The 10,623-nt window shown below is 47.9% G+C and overlaps 2 protein-coding genes across 5 annotated transcripts; one reads left to right on the top strand and one right to left on the bottom strand.

Annotated features, from left to right (window-relative positions):
- Positions 1-351: 351 nt before the first annotated feature.
- Positions 352-6,595, top strand: atat1 (alpha tubulin acetyltransferase 1). Of its 2 annotated transcripts, none has more exons than XM_089022991.1 (10): positions 352-905; positions 1,208-1,268; positions 1,566-1,657; positions 1,729-1,786; positions 1,897-2,010; positions 2,152-2,253; positions 4,506-4,551; positions 4,685-4,759; positions 4,939-5,107; positions 6,454-6,595. In XM_089022991.1, the coding sequence occupies exons 1-10, from the start codon at positions 814-816 to the stop codon at positions 6,575-6,577; spliced, it is 933 nt and encodes a 310-aa protein (XP_088879117.1). In that variant the 5' UTR covers positions 352-813; the 3' UTR covers positions 6,578-6,595. The 2 variants fall into 2 exon arrangements, with proteins under 2 accessions (XP_088879117.1, XP_088879118.1); XM_089022992.1 differs by lacking the exon at positions 6,454-6,595 and adding an exon at positions 6,030-6,277 and having other exon boundaries at positions 359-905.
- A 46-nt stretch (positions 6,596-6,641) lies between these two features.
- Positions 6,642-10,591, bottom strand: LOC148882635 (regulator of G protein signaling 18). 3 transcript variants are annotated; one of them, XM_089022990.1, is made up of 6 exons: positions 10,400-10,561; positions 9,650-10,140; positions 9,449-9,498; positions 9,185-9,318; positions 8,349-8,515; positions 7,449-8,279 (listed from the first exon to the last, which is right to left on the bottom strand). In XM_089022990.1, exons 2-6 carry the CDS (start codon positions 10,079-10,081, stop codon positions 8,109-8,111), a joined length of 954 nt encoding a protein of 317 aa, XP_088879116.1. In that variant the 5' UTR covers positions 10,082-10,140; positions 10,400-10,561; the 3' UTR covers positions 7,449-8,108. The 3 variants fall into 3 exon arrangements, with proteins under 3 accessions (XP_088879115.1, XP_088879114.1, XP_088879116.1); XM_089022989.1 differs by having other exon boundaries at positions 6,642-8,515; positions 9,650-10,120; positions 10,400-10,591; XM_089022988.1 differs by having other exon boundaries at positions 6,644-8,515; positions 10,400-10,574.
- Between the last annotated feature and the right edge of the window lie 32 nt (positions 10,592-10,623).

Here is a 10,623-nt window from a genome sequence, read left to right as displayed (position 1 = left end):
CCATTTTTATTTAATCAGTGATTTACTGCAGAGGGGTCGAATTATATGGAGGCTGAAGAGTGGTTGGCACTAGTATGTGACGTCACCAGAAAGCGACAGAGTAAAGGTTTCTTGTGGGCGCGTGTTGAAAGAAATAATTCACGGCGTACACTGAGTGCTACATAGAAAACGGAGAAACAGTATGAGATGAATGTTGTAACGTGCCACAGACTACTTCCTAATTGGCCGGATTTTGAAAATAGAAAGCCAATTGGGCCGTCATTTCTTTGGTCGTTGTTCCTCGGCTAAAAGGTGACGTCATCGTGCACGATTGTGCTTTTGTGACGTTGTTACCGTAATTCAAAAAAGAAACCAAACGAAAGAAGTTTGGAATTGGAGAACGTGAAAGATTATCATTCTCGCCATGTATATGACGTCACAATCGAGCTCCTCTTCTTTTGTCGATCTAGGAATTACGGTAGTGGTGATGATCCCAGCGAATAGCCCCGACAACCCAATGGAGGCACCTTGCCATCCTATAAAATAAACGGCTTTTGCCGTGCAGACAGTTTTTTTCTCACTTTCCTTTTCCATTACAGACAAAGTACTGATCTGAAGAAAGAAGGATCACAAAAACATATTTTTTTGTGCTCTGTTTTACTTGTATTCATTAAAGTTGGTTTTGTTGCTAGCTCAACATCTGCATGGTTTGCGGTATCCTGGTTAGCGAGCAAACAAGGGAGCCGGCCACCTGCGAGCGAGCGCACGTTTGCTGGGATTGCTTGAGTTGGAGTTGGACTGGGTCCACCTCGCCTACAAAAGCAGGAAAACGTTATGGAGTTTCCTTTCAACGTTAACCACTTGTTTTCTGAGAGGTTCTCCGTTTTGGACAAGACCCTTGATGCGGGACGTATATCTCCGAGAAGGTAGACATTTTTGAAATCCTTTCTATTATAGGGGTCTGCTTCCTGCTACTTTCATATATTTTCTGAACGTCTTGAGGGCGTTTCTTTTGCAGTCCGACTTGCAAATGTTCCCACCAAAATATTGGTCCAATTAATGAAGAAGTAGATCTTATTTTGTCTTTCCACCTCAAATAAACGCGCCCTTTTTCTGATGGAATTGAAATAGAATATTTTTAAAAGATGAATGAGGAGGACCGCTGCCTCCCACGTATTGACACATACTGTAGTGTGAAACGCCATGTTGCCTTGTGTGTTCTTTGTAGGCCAGATCTTCAGCCCCATATAGCAACTGTAATTGATGAACTGGGGAGAGCCTCTGCTAAGGTCAGTATCATCCTCATCTTCATTGTGAGGTTGACGTCCATTTTGGCTCGCGTGCACAGCTTGATGATGATGAGAAGAAGGTCATGAATTTGTTGTTGTTTGTTTTTAAAGGCGTCACTATGTCTTGCATTTTGTACTTTTTCATGAACTTTAACATGCCATGTGTGTTTCAATTGTACGTTTCATGAATTTGGAATATTGATTGTCGTTCTGATACTGTCCAGACATTTGTGATTGCGTAAAAGCTTTTGGTGTCCTAAAAAAATTTTCCAGTGCTTTTGTGCGCTGCGTCCACAGGCCCAAAAGCTGAACGCGCCCATCACCAGCGCCGCCAAGATGCAGTCTCAGCATCATCAACTCTACTTGATGAAGGACGGAGAAGGCGGAGGGTATTTTGTCCTGCACATTGCAGCAACTTTGCTCTTGTGCCGTCAACCCAATCCTTCTTTCCTCCCGTCAGAGGCCGAGGCGCAATGGTGGGATTTCTCAAAGTTGGCCACAAGAAGTTGTTTCTGCTCGTGAGTCTCTGGCGACGTCTTTGCGGCTCGACACCACCGCACGCGCAGGTGGACTTGTTTTCCTTGTTTTTATGCTGCGACCGCACTCGGTCGGTGCCTTGTTTTCTCAGGACCAGCAAGGTTTGCACGTGGAGGCTGAGCCGCTCTGCGTTTTGGATTTCTTCATTGCTGAGAATTTGCAGAGGCACGGACACGGCCTGGAGCTCTTTGATTTCATGTTGCAGGTGAGGCCCTTCTCCGCTCTTGCCATGGCCGTGTCAAGATGAGCCAGCGCAGTTTTAGCCATGAAAACAACAAAGGACGCGTAGACACAAGTAACTGGAGTTTTGTCTTGATGTACGTGACCTTTGTCCTTTTGTTGCAAGCACAAGAATATGGAGCCGGCGCTGATGGCGTACGACAGGCCCTCGCGCAAATTGTTGTCCTTCCTGGCCAAGCATTACCGCCTGACCCAAAGTGTTCCTCAGGTCCATTTTCTGACGTCCTCATTTGTAAATATGTTTGTTGGGCTTGCCGAAAATCCTTTGAGTGTGCCCTTTGATCCTTTGGGGCAGGGGTCGGGAACCCTTTTGACTAAGAGAGCCATAAAAGTAAAATACAGGTAACATCCGAGTTACGACCGGGTTCCGTTCCGACAAAACGGTCGTAAGTCAAACGGTCGTAAATCGAAAAGCATTCAAAATGGCTGACGCAAGGATCACGTGATTATAACAAATGACGACACGCCGGCATCTCCTATACGACAGGATAGTATACGATGTCAATCTGTTTTTTTAAGCAACATTTTCTATTGAATACTATTATATACCAAAATGTTGACCGTTCATTTATAAATCTTATAACTTTTAATGTCATTTTAATCATTTTATATTTCGTATTGTCGATCTTTATTACTGTGTCGGGGAACACGCTTTCTGCTGACACACATCCGCACGGCTTACCGCGCATGCAAGCTGTCAAAAAAAAAAAAACAGCTGTCCAAAAATCGCTCTCCCTGCTTTGGTTACGAAACAGTTATTTTGTATCGTCATTGTGTGCAATGCTGCTCCGGCAAATAAACATCCTACTTACTCAATATTGTCACGTTCGGATTGACAGCTTGGGGCGGGGCCACGGGTTGCCATTCCCCCTCCCCCTCGTCGTTTTTGGTATTGTTTATTTTTGATTATTCCCCTGGTCCTCTTTTTGGGACCAGTGCTTTGTGTTGTAGCTTAATAAATCATCCTGCTGCACGGACCTCTGTCTCTGACTGTAGCCGTGGCAGCCATAGAATAAAAAAAAAAAGTGGCGGTTGTGGTCGTAAGTACGGGTGGTCGTAACTCGCGCCGGTTGTAAATCGGATGTTACCTGTAATTAGACATGTTTTTCAGTGAGCGCACACACGCAAACACGCACGCAGGCGCGGTCACTTTTAGAGGAAATATCAGAATGTATTATATTTAAAATGACTTTGTGATAGTAGTCGCCATTAACATGAATGTTTTTCCGTTCTTCCTCATGATTAGTAGAAATCCAGCCAAACGATCAGAATGAAAGTCAACTTGCCGGGTCCATACACAAAGTTATTGCTCGCTAGCTGTCAGAGATGTTCGATCGGACACTGTGGACAAAGGCTCGACCCCAGAAAGTCTTTTACTGCCGGCAGGAGACGCAGCCATTCATGACAGACGCCTGAATTCTGCAGTCCTCTGCCAAGCTATTTATTGAGAGTAAATGCAAATTAAAGTGATACATTAGTAAAACCGTTTTCTTGATTAGAATACCACACCTCTTGAGTTTTAAGCACAAACAGCTGTAAGCAATAAAACATTGTCTTTTCCATGAACTGATAAATTTGTAACCTAATGAGCTAATGAGCGCTTCCTGTGAAGGAGTTTTAAGTCGAAAATTATAATGATACATTAGTAAAACATAGTTTTCTTGATTAGAATACCACACCTCTTGAGTTCTAAGCGCGAATAGCTATTAGCAATAAAACATTGTCTTTTCCATGAACTGATAAATTTGTAACCTGGCTGATGAGCTCTTCCTATGAAGGGGTTTCAGGTCGTAAATTGCTTCGGTGGTAAAGGAGTTTCCCAAGTCCTAAATTCTGTCTAAGGCCAGAGCTCCTAGATGAAGATGACAGTTTAACAAGCTGTGTCTGTTGACCTCAGATTGACCCTAGGTTGTCTGTGCTTCAATTGTGTATTCGAGTCACACATGTTCACAAAGCATATAACAGCATGAAACTTTTAAATATTTATATATATTTTAAATACTTCTTATTCTCTAGCCTGCATACTGCTCATTAGCTTGCACGCTAGATGTCTGCTGTCTCACAGATGTATATTGATGCTAACGTTAGCATGGGGCTTGTTAAAATGCCACTGACATTTGACTGTGTCATCGATTGTATTGTTTCATTGCAAATTAGAATCAGACCCTTTTCTCTCCACAAAGGCGAATGCTCCGGTGCATTCAAGCTGAAGTGTACTCTGCATTTTTTTTTTTTTTTTTACTCGTAGGCTTATTTAAAGGGCCGTTTACCTGTTTCAACATGACGGCCAGTATCATCCAATCAAAATTGTGCTTTCCGCCAATTGGATATGAACAGCGAAAAAGCGAGTATTTAGTTTTATCCTGGCAATCATCAAAAGAACGCGAGCCGTAGGTTCCCGACCGCTGCTTTGGCACATCGGCAAGCTTTTTGTCTCACTCGGCCTTTTTGTGCTCCTAGGTCAACAACTTTGTGGTGTTTGATGGCTTCTTCCGGAACAAATCGGGTACGTTTCTGGCCAACTGCGGCACCTTTCAATTTGTCATGGCTTCTCTTGGCCTGCTTTTGTGTGGGAATTTGTGGCGGAACAAGTCCCGATGGGAATAGTGCGGGTTGTCAGCGTCTTTTTCCCGCCGCAGCGGCGCCGACCAGATGGACGGCCCCCAAAAAGCCCGACGGCGACATCAAACCCTACTCCATGGCCGAGCGCGAAGGTAGTCCCCGGCAACAAGACGCTCGCTTTTGACGATGACGACACGACAGTCGCGTGACGACTCGGAGCGGCAGGGTTTGACCTCGCTTGACCTTGCGGCGGTCCCTGTCCGTCACCGGGGGGGGGGGGGGGGGGAGGGTCGAGCGGGAGCCTCGATCCAACCATCCGTTTGCTCAACAGCGCTGCGGCAAGAGGGCGGGAGTCTCCCATGGCCGTTCGCAGCCTCCCAGTCTCCCCGGCGCTCTCACAGCGTGGCCTCCTCCCCCACCGGGGCCGTCACGTCGGCGACCGCTCTGCGGGGGGATCCCGACTTTCCTCTCCTGCTCCCGTCGCGGGAAAGACGAACCAAGTAAGCGCGCCGACTCCCGGCTCCCTCGTGAGCGTCTTTCGCCGGCAGATTTGCAGTCCTGTCATGGCGTTGGCATGACGAAGCTTCAAATTGAAACCCCTCGCCGTCTTCGGAGATTGCGGGAAATGGAAGCAAATATGAAGCTCCAAATGGCAGACATCTATTTTTGCAATTCCGTAGGGGGTCCGAAATCGTGGCGATCACGTGATTTTCAGCCGCATTGGTTGTGATGTTTGGGGACACTTGAAATGCCCGCGATTGCTTCTTTGCACGCGAGTTTCCGCCGTTTGCCAGCAAAGCGCACTTTGTGACCTGACTGTAAAGTGACCTTGAGAAAGGCGCTTATAAATCGAATGTATTATTAATGTTGTATTGATAGTTGTATTGTAATTACAGTAAAGTCTCGTTATATCGATATTCTCGGGAGTCAGAAAAAATATCGATATAACCGGACTATCGATATATCCGATCCTGCGGCATGTAAATTTTCTCCTTGCGTTCATAGAAATAGTATCGTAATAAGCAGTACTATCGCTATAACCGATATCGATATAACGAGACTTTACTGTATTTTTTATTTATTTTTATTATTATTATTGTTATTATTATCGGGCAGAGTGAACGCTGGCGCGAATGGCTGCCGCTGCTCACCTGCACACAAAAAAATATCCCGTGACTGTAAAGTGTCGTTGAGAGTTTTGAAAGGCGCTTAGAAATGAAATGGATTATTATTATTATTATTCATTTTTCAAGAAGGGGAGGTGGGCGTCCCGTCCCCCCCCAATTCTGGCTCTTTAACACGTTTTCTGTCTCTCTCTCTGCCTTTCACCCCTCTTTGTTCCCCATAACCCTCAATACTGTTTTGCTTCTTTCACCAACGTCTGTCATCTGCTTTTGGATTTGTTTTGTTTTTTTGCAATAGTTCTCTTCATCAAGCTCGGATGGGTTTCCGTTGACCCCTCCCCCCCTGCCCCTGCCCCTGCCCCGCCCCCCCGACGCCATTTGGAAAGACTCTCAGAGTTGGATTAAAAATGAAACGTAAGCTGTGAAGGGAAGTCCAGCGCAGGCCCTTTTTCCCTTTTCAGAGAAGGCTCTTGTCTGTGGGGTCATCAGAAAGAAACACGGTGGCTCTGACCCTGCCTCGCCCCTCCCCCTTTGAACGTATTAAACATCCACAAAATGGAAATCCAGTGTTTGAATCGTCGGCGCTTTGCAAGTCGCCATTTTTCTTTGGGGGTTGTGGTTGCCTTTCCTTTGCCTGGCGCTGTCATCTGTCTGTCCCCTTTGGTTTTCTTGTTGTTTTTGTATTTTGCCCCCACACGGTCGCCGTTTCCTCTCTCTGCTAGCCGACAGGGTCAAATTGCCAGAGACGACGGACTGGACAGTCGCCACCAGGACCCCAAATCTTTGGGAAGACCCCTGCCAGGTAAACTTGACCCAACTCATCAGGTGCTTTTCAAATCATGCTGATGGTCATCAAAAATTAAAAAAAAGAGATAAAAGTGGATCATCTTTTTTCTTTTGTTCTTGTGTTGATTTTATTTAGTTTTTGAAGTCGAAGCTCATGTTGGTGTGATTTGGAAAAGGATGCCAAGTGTCCCCAAAATGTCTCCTCTAGATCGGCGGCGCAAGACCAAGTCAGTATTTCAATGGCCGACGGGAACGCGCGGCTCAGGCCGTCTGCCCAAACTTCAAAACAGGTAACACTGATACCTTGGCTTACGAACTTAATTGGTTCCCAGACAGTGTGTGTAAGGGGAATAGTGTGTACAGTGATACCTTGGCCTATGAACTTAATTGGTTCCCAGACAGAGTGTGTAAGGCGAAAAGTGTGTATCCCAAAAATTAATTTCCCATAAGAAACCATTAAAATGAGAATAATCCGTTCCCAGGTCCCCATGAAACATAATTTTCTACTTTCTAATTTTCTAAGCCTTAAAACTACACAAAATATACCTTATTTTATGCATAACAAATGTGCTATGGTATTATAATTAAAGAAATAAACTGTACTGTGATGGAATGGAGTTTTATCAGCATTAAACACTTTTTGAGGAATGCAGCCTTCTATGATGATTGTGCTTTCTCTGCGATAATTTTACCTTGTTCCTCATCAATTGTGTTCTGTTTAGCTGGGTTGATAGCTTTTTGCATCAAGTGTACAGATGGCTTGTGCGGGTTATTTGTGGAGCCTGATTGATGGGATATTTTAACCTTGCAGTCTACACTCTGTTTTTGAACTATCAAAGTTGAAACAAGTCCAACTTTCAGTGTTTTCTATCCATTTTCTCACTCTCTCTCGTCTGCCTGTCTCTTTAATGTTTAACCCCCCCCCCCCCCCCCCCCCCCGCTGCGTTCTTGACCAATCATGTGGCTTTAACTGAAGACTGGGGGCGGGGAATAGAGGACAAAAACAGACAGCTGCTATTTTCTTGTTCAGAGAACGGGCTCATTCGCTAACGACTAATCACTCATTGTGGCGCTCTGTGTGTATCCCGAAAAATAGTTCGTATGCAAAGGTAAAATTAGCATAAATTTAACGTTTGTAAATTGAAAAGTTCGTAAGCAAAGGGATTCATGAACCGAGGTATCACTACCAGCTTTTGGACACGCGTGTGACTGGAAATTGCCGGTCGTATGTGAGGCTCGGCCACGCCAATTTCCAGAGTTAAAGCCCATCTTGTCTCTCAAACGTGTTCTCTTCTCTTGAAGGCTGCACACCACCTGCCCCCAAAGTCATTTTTTTTAGGGTCGGGGGGGGGGGGTATCGCCATCACCCAGCATGACTGAGCGCTTTCCTTGAATTCAAATTGTTGACGGCAAAATCAATTCCCTTTCTGGCGCATGAGTGAAGCCTCCTGTCCCCAAATAGAAACGCTGGGTGTCATTTCACCAAATTTCTCATTGTGGTCCCAAATTCAGGTTTCCTCTCGCATGGGTGACAGCCGTTTTTTCAAGGACTCTGCAGTCTCCGAGGAGGCCGAGACTGAATCTTTGGCCGCTAGTCGGCCTCTCGCAGTAAAGCTAAGTAGATGGTGGACTCCAGGAAGCGGGGGTAGCAGTCCGTGTCGAGGAGCGAGTAGATGCGCTTTTGCGCGTGCGACAGCGACGTGTGGGAGGGGGCCTGCAGCAGCCGCAGCGTCAGATCTCTGGTCTTGCTGTCGATGTTGACCTGCGGAAAGAGGGCGGCGTCATGCTTCACATGGATGGATTTGAAGGAAGGAACGGGTTGGGGGGGTACCTCCCGAGGCGAGCCGGCCTGGATGTACGTGGCGCAGATGTCCTTGGCCCTCCTCTGCAAGCTGAAGTTGTTGGACGAATGTTTGTACTGCTGGCAGGCCAGGTAGAACTGCAGGTTTTCCTCGCTGAACTCGGAACGAAGAAAAGCCCCAAACACCAAAAGCCCATCTGAGAGAAGGCGGGTAGGGGGAGGGCGAAGTGAGTCCACTCCCAAGCCCATCGTCTCCAAACGCGCTACGATTGATGCTAAGCGTTGACGGGTGAACCCATCGGGTTTTGTTTGGGTGGCCGACATGCATCCGTTGCGACCCGGGCACGCGTTGCACCTTGGGAAATGTCGCGCCGCCTCGCTGGCGCAAAGTCGCTCAACAAGTTCCAGCAAGAAAGACTTGACGTGACTGCGGCCATTTGGAGCTGTGTCGAGGTTGACGCTAGCTTCTAATTTTAGACGAGGAAGCGGCAGGCGGGCGAGCTGGCCTCGGAAGGCCCGCCGCTCTTCTGCCCGCCTTTCAACAAGCCACGAATGCCAACATCACGCCTGTCACTGTCGTCATGGGATAAAAGTGGGGAAGCCGGATTGTCAGCGCTTCTTTGTGCAGCGCCGAGAATTCCCCATTGTCTCATCTTTCTGCCATCCCATTTTGCAGCATTCTTTGCCTGCCCTTTGACCCACCCCCCATTTGTTTCACTTTTGCTTCTGCTTCTTGCCAACTTGCCACTCCTTGGAGAAAACTGGCATCAGGTAGTGCGGGGGAGGGCAGGGGAAGGCCCACCTGTGCACTCGACTCAAAATGGAGACGAGGGGGAAGTGTTTTTTTTTTTGTTATGAGAACTTACTCTGACTGTCCAGCAGGTTGTCCAGGGACTGCGCCCACCTTTGCAGTTCTTGTCGGCTGACGGCGGGCCTCTTGGCGTGGCCCAGCTGGCTCCACTGGCGCATGAAGAGCAGGCGCGACCTCCTTTCTTTGGCACTGCGGCAAGACAACCCAGATGAGCACACGCGCCTCATCGCCGTCCACTTTCAGGAAGAAAAAGCCATTTTGGATCCGAGTCCTTCCGCCCGACGCTGGAAAAGGTCGCGCGTGTCGGACCGACTCTTACCTGTCTTTGTGTTCGGCGTTTGAAAGGTTGGAGCTTGACGAATGGGGACTCTGAAAGACAGAACACGCTTGACATAGCGGCCTTGCGCTTCTCGTCATCGACGAGCTAACAACGTCTCGGCGTGGACTTTTCGTTCCTTCCGTCTTTGTTGGCTGAATTGGACAAAACAGACCCGACGTGGCGTCTCGGTTGGGGGCCTACCTGGCCAAACAGACTCTTGAGGTGGAGTTTAGCCGCCGAAAGCTTGGCCCGATGTTGGGACTTGAGCGGATGGGCGGTCGGCGAGGCCAGCTCTTCTCCTTCCACGCCGCCGCTTCCCTTTGCCGCAGAGGCCAGTTGGCCCTCGCTGTAGGCCCGGCAGCCTTCGCCGAGGACCTCTAGGCGCTGGCTCTTGCTCTTCTTCTCCTGCAGGTCCCTCAGGTTCTCGGCGCTGACGCTCTGCTCCCTGCTCAGTTCTTTCTTCTCAACTTTGCAAGCGTTTGGCTCACCGTCTTCCTCGACCACAGCCGCAGAAGACAAGCCGCCGTCATGCTGGGTGTCGCGCTCCCGTCCCTCCGGGTCCGCCTTCCTCCACGAGAACAAATCAAGATCCAGGAGGCATCCCTCTGAGCTGAATCTCCACAGAGTGGCCATGGGAGATGATCGGGGACCGTGACAGGAAGGAAGGAACTTCTGCAGACAAACGGGAGGGGCTAGGGAAGGGATCAAGGTACAAAGAACCGGAGCAGACTTTGAGTCCAAGGCGCAGCTGTTGAAATTGGACAATGAGTTGCTCGGAAGGACTTATTCTATGATTTCATTTTTAGGGGGGCCATTGAAGTCCGCTCGCAATGTTTTCAGCCAAATAAATACACAAGTCAACAACCAAACAGAGTCTTTTAAAACCACACTCGTTCAAGTACACTCGTCCTGATCACAAATGAAGCAATTGGGCCCGTGACGTGAGCTTACTTAGCTCTTCTTCCAGGTGGACTGGACTCTTTCCATTGTGGGTCTTGAATAGTTCGCGTCAGTCCTCCTTGAGCGCATCTGGTCTCCCCCCCGCGAAAAGATCGTCGAGCACAAACGAACGAACGAGCGTTGCACGGTGAGAATGACTCAAGGGAAATTTCCGCTAATATTTGGAGAGACACTTGAGAAAGCCACCAGCCTCCTCCCTTCAGTGACTCCGGCCA

This window comes from Hippocampus bargibanti, linkage group LG20 (genome assembly GCF_051943395.1).
Source record: "Hippocampus bargibanti isolate YZ-2025 linkage group LG20, ASM5194339v1, whole genome shotgun sequence".
NCBI classification, from domain to species: Eukaryota; Metazoa; Chordata; class Actinopteri; order Syngnathiformes; family Syngnathidae; genus Hippocampus; species Hippocampus bargibanti.
The sequence above is the reverse complement of the archived record's forward strand: the minus strand, read 5'-3'. Positions and strand labels throughout refer to the sequence as shown.